We start from the raw sequence: 21,402 nt of genomic DNA, 5'->3' as shown, positions 1-21,402 counted from the left end.
AAATTTAAAGATATTGAACCTTCAAGCTCCAAAGGTAGAGGGTGAGGAAGAAACAGAAGTTGTAGAAGAGGTGGTCCAAAAAGTAGAGATGTTAGCAGGTCATTAGATTTAGTTATAGACGATTATGACAACCACTTCACCTCAATGCATTTTAGGGAGAACCAACTAATTCGGGTTCGAGTGGCATTTCACCCTCTAATATTCTTCGTCCTAATCTCCTACATTCAATCCTACTAAATTTTCACCCCGCCTACTATTATAAATAAATAGTGATAAAATTATGGGACAAAATGATATGTTTTGTCATTATCTAGAAACATGTATTCACTCGTTGTAAATGAGTTTCAAGTACTCGTGAATTAGAACTACTTTATTTGTGTCCATGTTCGTGATAGACATTGTTCCTCTCCGATGTACTTTTTTCCCGTGATTTATTTTTTTATTTCAACCAAAAAAAACTAATACAATTAAAAATATTTTTTTTTCTAAGGTAAATACCAATTGTCTTTAAATAATCATATTTTAATTGACTTAGTCAATACATGTGTTCTTAGGGTCCATCTTTCTAGTGGCAATTGTCATGTCCCTTTTTTGTTTGTTCTTTTTAATGTTTTTTTTCCTTTTTTTTTAAAAAAAAAAAAATATTTTTAATTTATAAATCTAATTTTATCAATTTATTTTCAACTAAAAATTGAGAATTTTAAAATATTAAAATAGGCAGACAAAAATATTATCCATTCAAATGAAAAAGTACAATAAGAAAATCTAGACCAACTAATGGGGGATGACATGAACACGGCCGTCGCCGTCGCCGTCGCCGTCGGCCGTCATACTTGGAAACGAATCTAAAACGCCAACGATTTCAGCTCCTCAATCAACGCATCCAGATTCCGGTACGATGATCCGTCGTTCCCGACGGCCTTCTTCGCCTTCTCTGCATTCTCTGCTGCTCTGTTTCTCATCTCTACACCTTCTTCATCGTCCATTACTCTCCTTATCGCCTTCTCCACAGCTTCCCCTCCGATGAAATCTCCGACACCAGGCACCCATTTCTGAACCCCGACAGCGACCCCTGTTTTCAGCACCTCTGTCACTAATATCTCATTGTAAAACTGCTCCGCCGATACCGGCCATGTCACCATCGGAACGCCGGCGGCAACCCCTTCCAGCGTCGAATTCCACCCGCAGTGTGTTACAAATCCACCCACCGCCGGGTGATTCAATATCAGAACTTGCGGCGCCCATCCTCTTATAATCAGCCCTTTTCCTTCCATCCTCTGTTCGAACCCCTCCGGCAGCCAATTTTGATCCTCTTCCTTGTCTTCTCCGTTCACTTTCCGGACAACCCATATGAAGCTTTTCCCAGAAGCCTCAAGCCCAATAGCTATCTCCTTGAGCTGAGCAGAGTTGAATTTCGCCAAACTTCCAAAACAGACATACACAACCGAATTGGGTTTCTGGGAATCGAGCCATTTCAAGCACTCGTGTTCATCAATGGCGGATTCTTTTCCTCTCGGCGCAATTTCACGAGCTCCATTGTTGCATAATGAAAGTGGACCAATAGGCCATGCCTTTCGTCGCAACACATCTCTGTAACAATCAACATACTCTGTTTCCAGCTCGTAAAAACTATTCACAACAACCCCATAGCAATTCGATTCCGATTCTTTAACCTTGTTGAAGAATTTACTAAATTCAGTCTCGGTATCTTCCCGAAAGTTTGAAGGGAGTTTCATTTTCGTTATCTTAATATCTCCGGGGAGATAAGGAATGAGAAAAGGCTCTGTTTCCGACGAAACATTCTTTTCAGGCTTGTGAAGTCTCATGAAATCAGAAGCACAAAGCGAAAAAGCACCAGTCCCATGAAAAATCAACCTGGGGATACCAATTTTCGCGGCGAGATCATTAGTCCAAGGGAAGAACATGTCAGCAACGAGGCAATCAGGGCGGCTCTGAAGCAGAGCCTGCTCAAAAGGGGCTTGAAGTAAGGTGGAAGCTCCGAAGAATTTGGGGAGATAATCCGGACTTGGAAGGGAATCGGCGTTTTCGCAAGTATCCGGAAGGCCCACTTCAGCAGCAGGGAATTTGAGGACAATCAGCTCAATCTGTGAAGTGAAATTTTGAAGGGATTTGGAGATGGAGATGGAGTTGAGAGGGGTGGTGACAATAGTGATCTTGACGCCACGAGATACGAATAGCTTGGCCATATCGACGAAGGGGATGATGTGGCCGTGAGCCATGAAGGGGAACAAGAAGATATGGAGCTGTCGAGGTTCGCTTCCCATGGCGGATAAAGAGTTGCAGAAACAGAGGATGAAAACAGAGGATGAAGATAAAGATGAAGAACAGAGTGGGGATTTGGGAGAATTTATAATGGGGAAATAGAAGCGAAAGATGAATGGAATTCTTCGGTCCCATAATTCTATATAATTTATAATTGTGGTTAATGTTAGTATCTGGATGGAACTCAAACTGATCTTAATGAAATCCAATATTGTAAACAGAAACAGAGTATAATTTTTTTTATTTGTAAACAAGGTCTGAGGAAGGTTCGTAAAATTCAATCACCACATTTGAAGAGTAATAAGAATAATGGAGGAAAAGAGTAAGCAGTTGCGTCATCAAATTCAATCACCACATTTTGGCTTCTAAATACTTGGACTTATTATGCTGACGAACGCGCTTTCGACTTCTACAACAAAACCTCCACGCATGTGCTTTTACCCAATATACCTCCTTTTTCTTCTTCCCAATTTGATTTAAAATTCGTATTGGATCTCATTTTCATTTCTCCATTAGGGTTTTTCTTTCTTCTTCTCACCCTTTCTGCATTTCTTTTAGATATGAATCTCTTTTTTATTAGGAATCACCTATGGTGATGTGATATTGTCTATGTTGAATATGAGCACCTATGGCTTTATTTACAAATTCATGATTATCCTCCACACTCTTCATCCTTTTGTTATAAAAAAAAAATTTATAAATTTTTTTTTTTTCATTTATAATGAGTTATAAATGATGTCTAGGATTATAATGTTCCTTTGCACCTTTTTGTATTTGGGCGTGTCTCATATTGATTGGAGAGACAACATTATTTATAAGTCTGGAAATCTCTCGAAATAAACCCGTTGATTTATTAAATAAACATTAAAAAAAATTGCCGTGGAAGCGTAAGCCCCGTTCTGTTAACACCCCAGGGGTAAGGGGCGAGTGAGTGAATATCTGTGAAACGCGGCCAGTTATTATTCGGTGCCAATATAGGCTCTGAGGCTCCACACATGCTCCACACATGTCTCAGCCTCTCGCTATGTGCATTGCGATGGCCCATTGGGCTCCCGAAAGTAACCCGTTTCCGGGTCTGCATCTCTGCAGTGGATGGCCCGGGGACTTTCCTGAGCCTTAAGATACAATTGGATCAATTAGCCCTATCACTCCGTTCCGCGGCTTGGTGACAATCCGTTTGAAATTACGATTTATATTAAAGCGCACGTTGCATAAACTTTTCGATGTGGGTCAAAAAACACTTGCGTTCCAAAGCAATAATTTAATCTCTTAATTTGTTAAGGGTTTAGTATTTGTATTTTGAATTTTATAACAAATTTAATCTCTCAACTCCCTCTTTAATTTAAAATTTATAACTTATGGATCAATAAACTAATAAACGATTAAATGCGATCATAAGTTATAAAAATTAGTATTTAATTTTAATGAAAATTTCACCATACAAATTAAAAAATTAAATTATAACATAAAACTAAATTTGTAAATACTAAATTAAAGAAATAAATTTTATGAATTTAAAAAGATTAATTTGTTTCACTTAATTAAATAAATATTAAACGAACTAAAATTAATCCAATCAAACTGATCTTAAAATCTTGGGTCTAGGCGTTCGATTAAATCGACCCATTTAACAAAAATGAAACGTGATTGAGGTCGAGTTAAAAGGTAAATGCTTAAACTATTAAATCTTAAACTATGATTAAAAGGGGTGGTTTGAAAATTAATAACATGACAAACCATAATTAAAGAGACATGAAAGTGATTGAGTTGAATGGCCAATTAATGTCCAGCAAGCATGGAGCATTATGATGAGCAAAACCCAATGAAATTAGGATGGGAAATGAATGCAAATGGCTCCCAAAAGATACTCGTCGATATTAAATTAAATTAATAAAAATACATTTAAATTTTGCATTCGATAGCAGACTCAGATGACTCTGATACCATGTTAGGAATCACGGATCTCCACAATGGTATGATATTGTCCACTTTGAGCATAAGCTTCTAATACTATGTTAGGAATCACGGATCTCCACGATAGTATAATATTATCCACTTTGAATATAAGCTCTCATGGTTTTGCAGAGATATATATATATATATATATCATTGAAATGTCAAATTCATATGGGCAATGGGTCAATTTTTGTTTTTATTTTTTTGTTTTTTTTTTGTCTTAAAACTTAAAGCTTTTGAATCTCGGTTCCTTTTAGGATAGATATGACATTACACATCTTTTAAAATATATATTTTAAATCACATCTGCATATTCTTATAATATCTATTTTTAAAAAAATATTTTAAAGTTTTCTATAAATTCCTTCCAGAGAAAAAATAATAATTTTTTAATCTAAAATTGTCGGAATATTTGGAGTATAGATTCATCATCTTAACCTCGAGAATACATGTTCAGATAATTTGTGGTTTAAAATAAGTTGGTATAGCGATACCCACAAATCTTAAACCTAACGAATGAAAGTGAGCGTGAATTTGGATCGTGGACTGCGAAAGGAAGGTTCGTCTCCATTTAAAAGGAATAGGAAAAAAACATGTGGAGTTCCCTACACCATTTAAAGTGAAATGAAAGATTGGAATCCAGCCCTATAAAAGGTTCATACTATTTTAGTTATTATTTGTTTATAATTAAAAGCCTAAATTATTATATATACCCATATGAAATTTATATATAAATAATTAAAGCTATTTATTTCTGTATTTCTTAATTACTAATGAATAATTGTGAAATGATTGGACTGTCTTGCCTCAATAATAATAATAATAATATTTATTATTATTATTTGTGTGTAAAATGTTTTTCCCATTTAATTCAGTTTAAGTCGATGAATATTCAAAATGTGTCGGTTCCTTTTTTTTTTTTTTTTTTATATTCAACTTTTATCATTTTCCACTAAATTAATAAAAATAATCTTAAAAATATATATTTGATTTTAAAAAAAAGCTTTAAAATTTTAATTAAAAAATACCCATAAAATTTTAAAACTAACATTAACATTCTTACCCTATATAAATTTTTTTTTACCGTGTTTGGTACTATAAAAATTTTTAAAATATTTTTGAAACATTATCCAACAGTAGATATATATTTGAAGTTTTTAAAAAAATGGAAGAGTATTAACCAAACTTCATAAATTCACGAGTATTTCTTTTATACAATTTTTAACTGTAACTGTATTTTTTATTTTTTAGCGGTATATTTTAAACTTTTTTTCGAAATAAAGGTTTTTTTTTTTTTTTTTTTCATTTTGAAATGTATTTGAAAATTAAAAAGTGTTTTAAAAAGTAATAAAAAAATAGAAAATGAGAGAGAGAGAAAAAAAAGAAAGAATTATTTAAAATGGAATAAAAAAGAAAGAAACGTGAGGACATTAGTGAAGATTTGAATAATAAAAGCAGAATCAAACAGATTTAATGCGAATAATAGCGTATCACATGACACTAAAATTTTGATGTGTTATTTGGACGGGACACCGGTGCGGCCGGTAAATGCGCTGTTCTTTAACTATAATTTCATTATTATAACTACCTTGTTTGTCTCCTTGCCCCTCTTAAATTAGAAAACAATATCATTTATAATATTATTTAAATATAAATTAATGTGTAAAAACTAGAAAAAAAAAATAAATAGTTGTAACCATCTTGATTTTAATATATATATATGTTTTCTATATATTAATTTTAAAATAAAATTTAATATTAAAATATATTTAAAAAATAAAAGTGAAAGTTTATTTATTATAATTATTATTTTGGAGTAAAATATAACCATTTAACAAAAGCAAAAAAGAGAGCGAAAAGTTAATTCAAATTATTCAAATTATTCAAATTATAACCTTTTAGACGAGACAAAGGGCAGGAAAGGTCAAATCACATCACGTTCCTTCCAGTCCTCTATCCGTATCTAAGAATCAAAAGGTAATATTTGAAAGTGAATTCCCCAAAATACCCTCCCACCTTAAACTCCTCCATTCCGCTACATTCTTTTGACTCCCACCAGAATTTCTTCCTAATTTTCCGCTTTTATTTATTTATTTATTATTATTATTTTTAATTGTTACCCCGTAACAAAATCCGCTACGACTAGTTCATTATATTCACGAACATATAACTCTACTCATCACGACATTTTAACTTCTTGCTACTGACATCTATAAAAGTATCACGGTCGTTACGTCGTTTATCAATGTCGTCTCTTCAAACTTTTTCTTACCAGTCATTGCTGATAACAACACCAAAGTCGATGAGAAAGACAAACGTCCATTTGGACTTACCTTTTTAGATTTGGTTCATAGGTGATTTAATTATCGACATATGTCGTATGTTATTAAAAAATAATGTAATAAAATATCATCATTCAAACAAGTGGCTTGAAAACATATATATAATCTACGCTTGGGAATGAGTCAATAAGGTTTAATTATTTTAATTATATATTTATTTACTTTTACTCCAACTTCGTCAATTGTTAATTACCACTATAAACGTTTGACATAATAAAATTTTGTATTTGATTTACATATCCGGTTAAATTAATGAAAAATACTTTAATTTTTTTTAATATAGTTAAAAAATATTCGTAAACTTTTAATTATTTTTTAAATATATTATTATTCTTAGTTTTGAATAGAAATGGTGACTAATATGTTTTAAAATGTCATTCAACTTTTAATAATAATTCAAAAATATCGTATAATTATTAAAAAGTTATGTTAATAGCCCTCAATATTAATATATATATATATATATATATATATATATATATAAAATACCCTTACCATTACTATTATGTTTAAAAAATAATTATGAAATTAAAAAAATAGCATTTAACAATAAATAAAAAAAATAAAATAAAATTTTCTTAATAAATGGTTACTTTTCAAAAATTTAATACTTTCGGGAAGGGTATTTTTTATTTTTTATTTTTAAAGTTTTTGAAGTATTTAAAAAAGTTTTAATGTTAATAATGAAAATTTTAAAAACTTAAAGGATATTTTTTATTCCCTTCGAAAATTACATGATTTAAAAAAAATAAATTATATTTGTATATGTTCAACCGTTATTTTAAATATTCTCAGTTTACTTTTATTTTTTTTCATAAATTATCTGTATTTGATTTATATATAATATTGAAACGCATGAGTTATGAAGGCAATAAAACCTATATTTTTAGGTAATTAATTAAAAATGCTGTTCAAAATTATATATAATTGTTAAAATAAATATTGAGCAATTAATGACAAGGACATTTTATTGACTTATTTTATTTTAATTTTTTTACTTCATTAATATGAATTTCCATGCTTTATACTTGATGTCGTATTTTGCTTGTCACACGAGCCTAGAATATTTTTAAACTAATTAATTTTTTAAAATAAGCAAAAATAATCGATTATTTTTTAAATTCCATGATTAAATCTCTCTTATAAAACTTATTCTCTTTAAAATAATATAATAATGAGGAAAAACCCTTTTCATGTGAAAAATTAAATTCAATCATTTAATATATATTTTAAAATTTAAAAAAACGGCCATTTATCACCTCTCGTACCTTCACTTCTTTTAAAAAATAAAAAAATAATAAAAAAAATTCGTCGTCTGAGACTCACGCGCCTCCCCAGTCCGTGATTCCTCCACCTTAAGAATACAAATCGAAACTTCTTTTCTCCGTCCATTTCCCATTTCTTCTTCGTTCCAAAACCAAACCAAACTCCACCGCCATGAAATCCGCCGCCAACGCCAAGCTCATCCTCCTCCACCCCTCCATCCACAAACAAGGCCTCGCCGCCCCCACCGCCGCTACCGGCGGAGCAGCACTCACCCCTCGCCGCTGGCTCTTCTCCTTCCTCACCTTCTTCACTCTCGTCTTCACTCTAACCCTCATTAACTCCACCTTCTCCGCCGCCGACCGTCGCCGCTCTGTCGGCGGCCCCGCCGACTCCCCTGTTCTCCCCCAACCGATTTCCGCAGCCCTCATCCACTACGCCGCCGTCGATACAAACTCCACTAAGCCCCACATGACCACCGCCGAGCTTTCCTCCATCGCCGCCGCGCTTTCCCCTTGCTCACCGGCGTGTAATTTCTTAATCTTCGGTTTAACCCACGAATCCCTCCTCTGGCGCGCACTCAACCACGGCGGCGTCACCGTCTTCCTCGACGAAAACGAGTTCCATGTCTCCAAATTCGAGCAATCCAACCCCGGAATCGAAGCGTACGATGTTCAATACACAACGAAAGTGAGCCAGATGAAGGAGCTTCTAATTCAAGCTCAATCGCACGCCGACAACGAGTGCAAACCCGTTCAAAACCTCTTATTCTCCGAATGCAAACTCGGCATCAACGATTTGCCTAACCACATTTACCAAGTCCCATGGGACGTGATTCTCGTCGACGGGCCACGTGGGTACAGCCCCACATCGCCGGGAAGAATGTCGGCGATCTTCACCGCCGGAGTTTTGGCTAGAAGCAAATGTGGGAAACGGAATTCGAAAACCCATGTGTTCGTTCACGAAATGGGGCGGGAGGTTGAGAGGATTTACAGCGAGGAGTTTCTTTGCCGGGAAAATTTGTCGGAATCAGTGGATTCATTGGGGCATTTCGTGGTGGAGAAGAGAATGCAGGGAAATGGCGGAAGATTCTGTAAGAATTCATCTTCTAGTTCGTCGATTTTAAGGTAATTTAGATGTGCGTATGGATCTGTAAGCGTATGTTCATCCAAATCTGCGTATGTTTGTGTTTGGTTCCCGAGAAAGAGCGAGAAAATGTACAGATAATGAAAGGAAACTAATTCCTCTGCTTTCTTTCTACTGTTTTAACTTCGGTTTCCCCTCTTTCCTCTTTCCTTCTCATGGGTCAAACAATTATATTTATATTAATTTTTATTATATATTCTTTTAAGAAAAGTTACATTTTGTTATATATATATATATATAACTATATCCTAAATTAAATTCTCTAATCTCACTCTTATTTAAAATTTTATTATATTTTCCGGTTCAATATCTCGTAAGATTCAGATATGAACAATACGGTCCCACTCTCTTATTGGTAGAAGAGAAACTTGATTTATGATTGGATTATTGTTTTATTAAAAAATTAGTGATACTCAAGAAAAAAAAGGTAATTACAGGAATAAAATTAACTTTTAACCTAGTTGTAATTATGAACCTAAAGTATAGTCATTATAATGATTATATCGCATAACAGTGGAAATGTATGTCTATAATAGAGTATAAAATACAATTTAATTAATTATTTTTATATATCGGAGATTATAATATATAGGTCCATAAAATACATACGAAGTTTGAAAAAATAAAATTATGTATGTTTCTTTAAAACATTAATGAAATATTGTAATTTTTGCATAATTTTTTAATTTAACTAAAAATAAATTTATATTTAGATCTCAAGACATAAATGTAATTTAAAAAAAAAAACGAGGAAGGGGTAAAATGGTAATTTTAGGTAAAAAGGCAGAGCTGTGCTTAAAATCCGGATCGGTAGCTGTCGGTGATGGAGAGGGACGGTGTGCGTGGAGGAACATGACGTTAATTTTCTTTTTAAAAAGAATTCCATCATCTCACGCGACTCGAGGTCGACAAAACGAAACGCGCTCGGTGATTGGTTGTGGATTACACGTGGGAGCACGGAATTGGTAGTTGATGTTCACGAGGTGAGTTAGTTAGGAATTCGAATTGGAAGAATGGTACGGTCAGGAGAGAGAAAGAGAAAGGTGTCGGTGAGAGAATTAGAAAGAGTCCGTAACGGAATTCACGTTTTGTTTAAATTAATAAGGTCCACGTCGAAGTGGACCGCCCTTTTTCATTTTTTTCCCACTTACAATTTTTAAAATATACGTAGACTTTAAATTAAAATTTTATTAATATTTCAAAAATACTTTAAAACATTATAAAATTTTATTAATACCATTAAATTTATTAAAAAATACTTATAAAATTAAAAAAATATATTAAAATCATTTACGTTAATACAAAAATTAAAAAAAAAAATCTTGACATCAATAATATGAACAAAGACGGTACCGAATTTTTATTTTATCTCTTTTTATTTTTTTTAATTAAAAAAACTTTATTCCTTCCTTTTCCATTATATTGACCACTTGACTTTATATTTATTTATTCATTTTGATTAAGAGTTTTTTTTTTTTTTTTGCGAAGTGTCCACCTAACATTCCATCAATCATTCTTCATAAGTGAAAATGAAAATATAATTAAAGAAAGGCCTTATTGAATTTAATTTGGGCCGACACATTCGCTGTTTATTGTACATGAAAGGCCCAAGCCCAATATCATTCTCCATTTATCACCACTTTATGCCTTGAAATTTTTTTTTGGAGTAATTTGTTAACAAACTTTTAATTTCGTTATATAATAGAATTCTAATATATTTCTAAAAAAAAAAAATTAAATTAATTAATCTATACCATATAAACAAAAATTTTATATTTTATAAAACTCAAACTTTCAATTTTATTAAGTAGATTTGAGTAGGTTTTAGGGTTTAAGGTCTCTAAACCCTAAACCCTATTTTATAAAATTCAAAACTTTCCAAAATTTTCTATTTTTATCAAGTAGACTTTAGGGTTTAGGATTTAGGGTCTAAACCTTAAACCCTATTTTATAAAACTCAAAACTTTCCACTTTCCATTTTTATTGACTAGATTTTAGGGTTTAGGGTAAATACCCAAACCCTAAATTCTAAACTCTTATTTTATAAAACTCAAAACTTTCAATTAAACCCTAAACTCTAAAATCTACTATCCTAAACCCTAAATTCTACCCTCTATTTTATAAAACTCAAAATATTCAATAAAAATTTTTATTGGGTAGATTTTAGGGTTTAGGGTCTACCCTAAACCCTAAATCCTGAACCCTATTTCATAAAACTCGAAACTTTCCATTTTTATTCCGTAGATTCTTGGGTTATACAAAAAAAAAATTGAATAATTTAAGAACTTATCATACATAAAATTAAAATTTGAGAGATCTAAAAGACACAAAATTAAAAATTTATGTATCAGCTAAATATTAAAAAAAAAAATTAGAGATCTATTATATACCCAACTATTAAATACATAATTTTTTTTTTTTTTTTTTTTTTGAACAGATGAACATAAACCTAAAAGTTTAGAAATTAAACTCAAATCTCTTAAATTTTTCATAGAGAATCTCCCCTCTAAATCTCGTGAAATTTAAGGAAAAGTTTCATAAGAACGGGACGGGATGAGATATTTTATTTTATTATTACATTTGAAAAATACTTAAAAAAAAAAAAAAAAAAAAAAACCAATAATCGCGAAAGGTTGCGTGCAGCAGAAGCAATAAAGTAATAGTGGCATTTAATACTAACTTATAAATATTTAAAATCTTTTATACATTTTATTTTCCAATTTTATCCCTATTATTTAAAATGTTACGTTTTATTTTTCTTCAAATATTCACTAATTTTCAATATTATTCACCCTCAATAACTTATAAAAGAAACTAAAAATGAGTTAAATTACAAAATATATATATCTTCGAAATGATAATAATATATTATAATGTTGTTTAGACCTCAAACTTTGATATGGATGACTTAAAATAGTGCAACTGTATATGAGTTCTTATTTTTATTTTGTTATTGCCATTATAAATTCTTGGATAGTTTGAGAGTATACATGGGTTGAGTAAGGTAGGGTTGAAAAAATCCTTCGAATTAATCCAAAATTTCGGGTTGGTTGGTATAGTGATCTAAACAACGCATCATATACAATGTTTACGGGTCACAACGCATCACTAACATCGGTTACAAACGTTTTATATCTCTAATCTTTTTTAAAAGTAGGATTAGGTTGAGCGTAACCCTATTTTCAGTTGACCCGATAAAAAAAAAGTCAACTCACAAACCAAACCCAATTTTCAGTTTTTCAAAAAAAAAAAAAAAAAACATCTCAACCGAAACTGAAAAAAAATTAACTCAATCCAACTTTTATCGGTTCAATTCAGTAGTCCGAGTTTAAAAAAAAAAAAAAAAAACGACAAAAATTTATGGGAAGTTTTTATAATTTAGCAAAAGAAGAAAAGAAACAATCATTGTCATAGGGGGTCACCTCGTAGTTAAGTAACATGGCATGGTTTTGCATATTAATTTCAACCAATTTAGGTACCTACTTTGGCTTACAACTCCAACATTCATTATATTTGATATCTACTGTGATAGATCTTTTATTAAAACAAAAACCATTGCATACATTTATGTTCATCTACCCAATCTTCAATGTTGCCACAAACACAATTAATGATTGAAGATGCCAGCCCGAACATACTCACCCGGTTAAAGAAAATATCATCACTAAAAAGTTCAAATCTCCATCTTTACATGTCGCTAAACTTCCTAACATTATTACGTTGTTCAATATTCAAATTTTGTTTTCGAGCATTCAGACCTCTCATATGTATCGTAATATTAGCTCAACTAGTTGAGATGTGTTTAAATTTATCAATTTTTTGAGTATATTGCAGATACGAGAAGTGGAAATTCAAAGTTATAACGATCAAGATAATGGGTACAACTCAAAGAAAGTATATGTTCGAGTTCTGTTATTATAACTCAACTAGTCGAGCTAAGTTTAAAATTATAATTTTTCATTAAACTTATGAGAATATAGCAAATCTGAGAAGTGAGAATTCAAAATCATAGCAGTAGAGATAATGGGTACAACTCGAGCAACGTATATACTCGAGTTTTGCTATTATAATATTTAAATTTAAATTTATGGGCTTTCAGTGAGATTTCAAGTATATTACAAACTTGAAAATTGAGAATTCAGATAAGGGATACAACTCGAGCTCGAGCTAAGTATAAGCTCGAGTTTTGCTATTATAATATTAACTTAACTAGTTGAGTTAAATTTAAATTTATGGGTTTTCATTGAGATTTCAAGTATACTACAGACATGAAAATTGAGAATTTAGGGATACAACTCGAGCTCGAGCTAAGTATAAGCTTGGATTTTGCTATTATAATATTAACTTAACTAGTTGAGCTAAATTTAAATTTATGGATTTTGAGTGAGATTTCACATATATTACAGACATGAAACTTTAGAATTCAGATAAGGGATACAACTCGAGCTCGAGTTTTGCTATTATAATATTAACTTAATTAGTTGAGCTAAATTCAAATTTATGGGTTTTCAGTGAGATTTCACGTATATTACAGACATGAAACTTGAGAATTCAGATAAGGGATACAACTCGAGCTCGAGTTTTGCTATTATAATATTAACTTAACTAGTTGAACTAAATTTAAATTTACGGGTTTTCAGTGAGGTTTCGAGTATATTACAGACATGAAAAGTGAGAATTCAAAGTAATAACCGTCGATATAATAGATACAACTCGAGCTCGAGCTAAGTACATACCCGAGTTTTGGTATTATACATTAGGGTTTAATACAAATGATAGTTACTATTACATTCAAATCTTTATTGATCTCTTTAGACCCACAAACAATGAAACACACAAAGGGAAGAAGAAAAGTAACATTGCCGACCAAACCACAATAAATGCAATTTAATGCGGGACAAGAGCCCCGTAAGTTCTCATCTCCGTCGCCTTCCTCGCCGGCCGACGGAGCGCGGCGGCCGGATCTTCATTCAAGTACCAAACCCCTTTACAAGGAATGTACTTCATTGACTTCTCATCAGGGCAGTACTGAACATGGCTGAAGAAATGGGTACATTCCTCCTTAGATTTCTGGTCCGGCAGCCCGAGAATGCAGTTCCCCGAAACGTCGATAATCTTTTTTACGATCAAGCTCCGGCAGACGGGGCCGACTTGGGTGAAGTAGTTGTTGCGAAGGGTGAAGTTTTGGAGGTGGGGTAACTGGCAGACCATCTCCGGAATGGCGCCGTAGAGGCGGTTGTCGGCGAAGTTGAGAACTTCCATTTTGGCTAAGCAGCCGAAGGAGTAGGGGATCGGGCCGGTGAGGGTGTTCTTGCTTGCGTCGAAGAGAATTGTGTTCTCTAAAACCCCAATCTCCATCGGTAAGCACCCGGAGAGCTTGTTGTCGGAGAAGAGAACCTCGATTAGGGTTTTCTTTGTCTTTCCGGTTCCGATGCTTTTTGGGATTGGCCCGCAAAACTCGTTGCTCGTAAAAGTGAGGTAACTTTTGAAAAAAAAAAAAAAGAAGATATTTAGTTCTGGGATGTGACCCTCGATCAAAATATGTCTGCAAAATAACAACTTGAGGGGAGAAATCTTTTAGAACCGAGAAACCTTAATCACTTAACATCCATTTGATGAGTATTTATAGCGGGAAAACACTAACTACCTTCCTAAACTTTCTACTCAAGTTAATAACCACTAACAACGTTACATATTAAAGCACAAAACTCAGTTACTGATGTTAGACGAACACGACTCTCCACAATGGTATGATATTGTCCACTTTGAGCATAAGCTCTCATGGCTTTGCTTTGGGCTTCCCCAAAAGGCCTCATACCAATGGAGTTAGTATTCCTCACTTATAAACCCATGATCATTCCCTAAATTAGTCGATGTGGGACTTCCATCATCCAACACCTCCCCTCGAACAAAGTGCGCCTCCCCTTAATCGAGGCTCGACTCCTTTGGAGTCTTAGTCATTTTTGACTGCCTTCGAGGAGGGGCTTGGCTCCTTTTCTTTAGGAGTTCTTTGTTCGATATTTGAGGATTTGAGGATTTATCAATCTATTGGCACGACTAAGTTTAGGGCATGGCTCTGATACCATGTTAGACGAACACGACTCTCCACAATGGTATGATATTGTCCACTTTGAGCATAAGCTCTCATGGCTTTGCTTTGGGCTTCCCCAAAAGGCCTCATACCAATGGAGTTAGTATTCCTCACTTATAAACCCATGATCATTCCCTAAATTAGTCGATGTGGGACTTCCATCATCCAACAACTGATTATTAATATGTTATTAAAGTCATGCCCTTAGACTAGCTCTGTTAATAAAATCCTCGAATGTCGTATTAAAGCACGGACTAACTTCTTAAATTTTCTAACCATCTTCACGAAATTTAGTTCCGGATTACTAACATGTATTAGAGTAATGCCCTAAAATGAGTCGTGTCAATAGAATCTAAAAATATCGAATGAGACAGGGCGACATACCGAGCAGGGGTGTTGCCGAGGTTGGGCGGAATGAAATGGTTAAACTTGTTGTTGTTAAGGAAGATGGCGGAGATAATGTCCATATCGAAGAGCTTGGGGGGGACGGGACCGGAGAAGTCGTTGAACCGGATATCCAAGAAGGTGAGATTGGTGGCGTCAAGGACTTGGTTAGGGAAGGCGCCGGAGAATTTGTTGTTGCTGAGATCGAGCTCGTAGAAGTATCGGAGATCGGAGATGAGTTCGGGGACGATGCCGGAGAAGTTGTTGGAGTTTGCATGGAAGAAAGTAATGTCGGGCAAACGGTCGATGAAGCCATTGAGAATCAGGTTAGAACCACCGAATCCGAAGTTGTTAAAGCTAACTCCGGCCAAGGCGGTGGTTTTGTAATCGGGGACTTTGTCGCAGATGAATCCTTTGTATTTACAAACGTCTTTTCCTACCCATGAATTTGTTATGTTCAATGGGTCATCTTCAATTCTGGATTTGAAATCTTTTATGGTTTCGTAAGCAATTTTGATTCTTGGGCTTATGGATGGCGGCGGCGGCGACGGTCGGGGCGGTGGGCGGAATTTTTTTTTAGGTGGCGGAGGTGGGTGCACTTTTGGTTTGGGTGGTGGCGGCGGCGGCGGCGGAGGTGGCGGCGGAGGAGGCGGCGGTGGTGGGTGGACTTTTGGTTTAGGTGGTGGTGGTGATGGAGTGGCACAGTAAGGTTTTTGAGGCGGAGGCGGAGGTGGTGGAGGTGGAGGAGGAGGCGGAGGTGGTGGAGGTGGAGGTGGTAGCGGAGGCGGAGGAGGAGGATATTCTGGAGGCGGAGGAGGAGGATATTCTGGAGGCGGGGGAGGAGTATGCCAGGGGAAGAAAAAGAAAGTGAGGGGATGTTTTACTTGAGGATCGGCAGTAGGCGGCGGAACGTGTAGGGCAATCGCCGCCGTGGAGAAGATGGAAAAAAGGAAGAGAAGGGGAAGAGGAGAGGGCTTGGCCATGTTCCCCTCTCTGGCATACAATTTATTTTCGGATGTCATTGAAATTATATAGACAAAAATAATAAATAAAAGAAAAAATAGAGTAAAAACATTAAAATTATAATGTTAAAAAGTCAAATTTATGAATAATAAATGAAATATAGAAAAAAAAATATATGGACGAAGCTGAACAATATTAATATTTTTAAATTTAAATTAAAATTTTTAAAATTGTACGAGCGTTTTTAAAATTTTTATGAATTTAGCGATTTTTTTTAATTGTTATATTATTTAACTCATAAATTTACTTAATATAATATAAACTATTTATGTGGCATGCATGAGATAGGGATAAGATATTAAAACATATCATATCAAATTCCCATTTATTGCTTTTACCAACCAAGGCGATCCATTTTCATGGCTTTTATAATTTCGATTTTTAAAAATTAAATAAATACAAAATATAGCGGAATATTTGGCCTATAGCACTGCGTGTGAAATATTTTAGTTTATTTTTATAGAGATCGAAGCGGAGATTGAATTTTCTGTGAAGAATTTGTCTTCGTATATTGAAAAAATATCATTTTAAAGAAATTTTTTTAATGTATAATTTTTTAAAATATCATTTTTTTTAATGTATAATTTTTAATGTATAGTTTTATAAAGGGAGTGAACCATCTCATTAAATTATTATTTGTTGATAATATGATTTTTAATTTTAAGAAAATATCCAAAAAAAAATTATTAATTTTTTTTTATTAATAAATTAATGGTTTAAATTAAGGCTATGAATTTGACAAGGATTAACAATACTCAATAGTGGATACTATTTCTATGCATTGGAATGCTTTTTATTTATTTATTTATTTATTTATTTACACTCGACATAAACTAAAGTCATCTATTAAAATAAATACGTTTAATGTGTCGGAAATGAAATAGCCGGTATAGCTCAATTGGTAGAGTAGAGGACTGAAAATGTTCGTGTCACCGGTTCAAATTTGCTATTGATAATACGTCTAATGTGTCGGAAATGGCTTGTATTGCTTAGTTGGTAGAGCAGAGGATTGAAAATCTTCGTGTCACTGGTTCAAATTTGCTATTGAAAATACGTCTAATGTGTCGGAAACAACTATTATTGCTTAGTTGGTAGAGCAGAGGACTGAAAATTTTTGTGTCACTAGTCTGTATATACGGACTTGGAAATAGAATTTAAACAGTCTCATTTTAGGACGAGGACATGATATATAATTTCCATCTCCAACCCTATTTATCTAATGGGGGGAAATTCTACCCGTTCACTCTCTATCTCATTCTCCATCTAAACGAAGAATCTCTGCTTGAGATCGGGTCATCACGGGACTTCGACCTTACAAATTAAATATACATCTCTAAATTTTATACGCTTTTATAATAAAATAAAATGTTTTTAGTAATTACAATTATTTAAAAACATAATATTTGAAAATTAAATTTGGAATTGAAGAGAATTAAAAGTAAACACATACATCAAAGTAAAAATCAATTGGGGACAAGAGCGGCATAAGTTCTCATCTCCGTCATTTTCCTCGGCGGCGGAAGTGGGCCGGCGGTGGGATCGCCGTACAAGTATTTATTCGCCGTACAAGGAATATACTTCATGGACTTCTCATCGGAACACGAATGAACCTTGCTGAAGAAATAAGAACATTCCTTCTCCGATCTCTGTCCCGGCAGCCCCAAAATGCAGTTTCCAGAGACGTCGAGGATTTTCCTTCCGATCAAGCTCCGGCAAACGGGGCCGACTTGGGTCAAGAAGTTGTTGTAAAGGGTGAAGTTTTGGAGGTTCGGTAACTTGCAGACCGCCTCCGGAACGGCGCCGTATAGACGGTTGTTGGCGAAGTTGAGAACCTCCATTTTGGCCAAGCAAGCAAAGGAGTATGGGATCGGGCCGGTGAGGGTGTTCTTGCTCGCGTCGAAGAGAATGGTGTTTTCTAATTGCCCGATCTCCATCGGTAAGCAGCCGGAGAGCTTGTTGTCGGAGAAGAGGACCTCGATTAGGGTTTTCCTTGTCTTTCCTGTTCCGATGCTTTTTGGGATTTCACCGGTGAACTCGTTGCTCGTGAACGTCAGGTACCTTCGGGCCAAAAAAGTAAAAAAAATGTTACTTTCCAGATACCCAATTTTTGTAGTGGAAGCTGAAGTAAGATCGATAGCACTCACACACCCACAAACAGAAATTAAACAAAGAGACACAAAGATTTACGTGGTGGTACCCAATTATTATAACCTAAGTATATTTCTCACCATTTCACCCTTTAAAGTCTCTCTTACCAAATTCCTCTCAATTGTCCCGGGACAAATACAAAATGACAATGACTTTCCACTTCAAAACAATGCTAGACAAGTCTGTATACAGATATAATAATGCAAATTCTCGTATATGAATCATAGCAATATTACTGCTCATATATGAATTAAGATGATTCATAAACCAAAAAATAAATAAGAGTTATGAATTAAAATAAATGACAATACATGACTCATATATGTAAGAACCTATTCCTCATAACAACTTACATCAGTAAGATAAACCATTCTCATCCAATAATTAAAAATGAAAAAAAGCAAAAAGTTCGAGGTAATACAGTACCGAGCAGGCGTGTTGCCGACGTTAGCCGGGATGCTCTGATTAAACTTATTATTGTTGAGGAAGATGGCCGCAATAATGTCCATATCAAAGAGCCTCGGGTTGACCGGACCGCAATAGTAATTGAATCGGAGGTCCAAAAACGTGAGATTGATGGCGCCGAGGACTTCATTAGGGAACGACCCCTTAAATTTATTGTTGCTAAGATCGAGCTCGTACAAGAACTTGACCATGGCAATGAGTTTGGGTATGGTGCCAAAGAAAAAGTTGGAATTGGCATGGAAGTATGCGATGTCCGACAACTTGTCGGCCAGCCCATCGAGAGTGAGCTTAGAGCCACTAAAGTTGAAATTATTGAAGCTAAGCCCCGACACCGCCCTCTTGTTTTCAGCATCCGGATATTTGTCGCACCTAAATCCTTTGTAGCTGCAAACATCGGTCCCATTCCATGTAGCCATGACCTTCAATGGGTCGTTCTCGATTCTACTTTTGTAGTTTTGAATCACTCTATAAGCAATTTCGATTCTCTTGCTCTCAAATCTTAGCGTCGGTGGCCGTGGTGGACTTCGTTTCGGTGAACGATGTTTCGGGGAGGTCGCTGGTGCTGGCTTCGATGGCAACGGCGGAGGTGGAGACGGAGGCCGTGGTGGAGGAGGAGGAGGAGGAGGAGTGTTACAATCGGGAGATGTCGATGGCGGAGGAGAGTTGCTGCCACCGCCAATGCCGATGCCGATGCCGATGCCGATGTCGAGGGCGAGGGCGGAAAAGGAAGAGAAGAGGAGGAGATTAAAGATGGATAAAGAAGCAAAAGCAGAGATTTTGGCCATTTTAGTGTCTTTTATTTATTTACTTTTTCTTGCATGAAGAAATTATATAGAATGAGAAACATGGAAGAAGACAATAACAACTTTATTGAAAAGTCAAACTTATAGGGTATTTGCATTCACGTGAAAGACTATGAAACTTACCTAGGATAAATTATGTTAAAATTAGGGTCGTTACATTACCAATATTTTCATGTCTCGAGGCTGAGAAGAACGAAATGAAGTTTGTAAGAGGTTGAACGAGACAAAATGAACATACAGATCGAAGAGAATTGAACAGATATGAAAGTTTCAAATTTATAAATCGTTTAGGGTTTATGGGTTCAATTCGATACAAATACATAAATGATATTAACGGATCGGGATCGAGATCGAGACATGTGTGAGATTAAAAAGTTGGTTTAAAATTGAGATTAGAATGTAGCTAGTAAGAGGTTAATAATTAGCAAATCCAATTGGTAAGAAACTCACGGGACCGACAAAGCATGTCACTCAATGCTGCCCATTGCCATGTGAGTTGCCTGTCCCACTCTCGACGTTGGTGCGCTTTGACATGACAACCAAATTTTGGTTCATTCACAAATTCCGCTCACTCCACCACTCATGCTTTTAACGACTCGATCGAACCGCCTTAAATGTTCTAGGATGTAACAACGAATTACGAAGTTACGATGAACTTACGTTTTACGGAGTTGTAATAATGTATATATAGGTTTGTTTAGATTATGAAGAGCGTTAATCTTGAGCTCAAGTTACCTTGTTCTTCACATATTCTAAATTCTTCTGTAGCGCACGTAAATATTGTAGTAACAACCTAAACTCAGTAGAGTAAAATGGAAATAAAGAACTCTCGGACGCATGCCACATTCATTTATGTTGTAAAGTATTATGATGATCCCAAGTTTTGAATAGATTTCTGAGCTCTCGTGATTATCCTCTGGCTCTCTCAAGACTGAGTAGGAAAGATTGAATATAATAGAAAATTTAATTATGATTTTGAGACGTTAGAACAACAGTGTCGAGAAACACTACACGATTAAAAAATTATAAACAAATAATAAATCGTTCGTTATCGGATGACTCCTTTTACTAAAAGCACGAACCCATAGCTCGAGGGGAAAATCTTGATGGCCTAAACTAAAAAAATCACATAATTAATTTAATATTTTCATTTTTACAAATATCAATTAAGAAAAAGTAAAAAATAAAAAATAAAATAATAATTATAAAATAATGCAGGAAACAAACAAAAAGGAAAATTATTAATGAGCTGGAATTTCTTTTTGTTTTCTATATATATTTGTTTTTTGAGGAAAAAACAAGAGAAAAGAAAAAAACCAGACCAATACCAAATGACCCACGTGCCAATTTCAGAATTTTATTAAAAAAAAATGAAAAAGGAAGATAATATAATTTATGATTTTTTACATTTTTTTTATTACATTTTAAATTATTATATTTTTGTCCATAAATTTTTAAAATATTTATTTTTTATTTCCAAAACTTTTAAAACTATATC

At 34.2% G+C, this 21,402-nt stretch overlaps 4 protein-coding genes and 1 non-coding gene across 5 annotated transcripts; 1 reads left to right on the top strand and 4 right to left on the bottom strand.

Moving 5' to 3' along the window:
- Window positions 1-714: 714 nt before the first annotated feature.
- LOC111811287 (putative UDP-glucosyl transferase 73B6) lies at window positions 715-2,349 on the bottom strand. Its single transcript, XM_023698061.2, has one exon. The coding sequence runs from the start codon at window positions 2,283-2,285 to the stop codon at window positions 846-848; it is 1,440 nt and encodes a 479-aa protein (XP_023553829.2). The 5' UTR covers window positions 2,286-2,349; the 3' UTR covers window positions 715-845.
- Window positions 2,350-3,158: 809 nt separating this feature from the next.
- Window positions 3,159-3,447, bottom strand: LOC147789306 (RNase MRP). The gene has a single exon (XR_015412021.1).
- A 4,473-nt stretch (window positions 3,448-7,920) lies between these two features.
- Window positions 7,921-9,113, top strand: LOC111811288 (protein IRREGULAR XYLEM 15). Its single transcript, XM_023698062.2, has one exon. The coding sequence runs from the start codon at window positions 8,019-8,021 to the stop codon at window positions 8,973-8,975; it is 957 nt and encodes a 318-aa protein (XP_023553830.1). The 5' UTR covers window positions 7,921-8,018; the 3' UTR covers window positions 8,976-9,113.
- Window positions 9,114-13,662: 4,549 nt separating this feature from the next.
- LOC111811264 (uncharacterized protein At4g06744) lies at window positions 13,663-16,482 on the bottom strand. Its single transcript, XM_087117839.1, has 2 exons — window positions 15,466-16,482; window positions 13,663-14,472 (listed from the first exon to the last, which is right to left on the bottom strand). Exons 1-2 carry the CDS (start codon window positions 16,446-16,448, stop codon window positions 13,878-13,880), a joined length of 1,578 nt encoding a protein of 525 aa, XP_086973965.1. The 5' UTR covers window positions 16,449-16,482; the 3' UTR covers window positions 13,663-13,877.
- A 1,318-nt stretch (window positions 16,483-17,800) lies between these two features.
- Window positions 17,801-19,909, bottom strand: LOC111811274 (uncharacterized protein At4g06744). The gene is made up of 2 exons (XM_023698042.2): window positions 19,063-19,909; window positions 17,801-18,546 (listed from the first exon to the last, which is right to left on the bottom strand). Exons 1-2 carry the CDS (start codon window positions 19,884-19,886, stop codon window positions 17,952-17,954), a joined length of 1,419 nt encoding a protein of 472 aa, XP_023553810.2. The 5' UTR covers window positions 19,887-19,909; the 3' UTR covers window positions 17,801-17,951.
- Between the last annotated feature and the right edge of the window lie 1,493 nt (window positions 19,910-21,402).

Source organism: Cucurbita pepo, chromosome 15, assembly GCF_057944985.1.
Source record: "Cucurbita pepo subsp. pepo isolate OVF chromosome 15, ASM5794498v1, whole genome shotgun sequence".
In the NCBI taxonomy this organism is placed as follows: domain Eukaryota; kingdom Viridiplantae; phylum Streptophyta; class Magnoliopsida; order Cucurbitales; family Cucurbitaceae; genus Cucurbita; species Cucurbita pepo.
Note: the sequence above shows the minus strand (reverse complement) of the source record. Positions and strands in the feature narration are given on the sequence as shown.

Coding starts and splice junctions, on each gene's coding strand:
- LOC111811287 (XM_023698061.2), bottom strand. CDS start 2,285: ATGGGAAGCGAACCTCGACAGCTCCATATCTTCTTGTTCCCCTTCATG.
- LOC111811288 (XM_023698062.2), top strand. CDS start 8,019: ATGAAATCCGCCGCCAACGCCAAGCTCATCCTCCTCCACCCCTCCATC.
- LOC111811264 (XM_087117839.1), bottom strand. CDS start 16,448: ATGGCCAAGCCCTCTCCTCTTCCCCTTCTCTTCCTTTTTTCCATCTTC. Junction 14,473..15,465: donor CTCGGCAACACCCCTGCTCG/GTATGTCGCCCT, acceptor TTTTTTCAAAAG/TTACCTCACTTTTACGAGCA.
- LOC111811274 (XM_023698042.2), bottom strand. CDS start 19,886: ATGGCCAAAATCTCTGCTTTTGCTTCTTTATCCATCTTTAATCTCCTC. Junction 18,547..19,062: donor GTCGGCAACACGCCTGCTCG/GTACTGTATTAC, acceptor TTTGGCCCGAAG/GTACCTGACGTTCACGAGCA.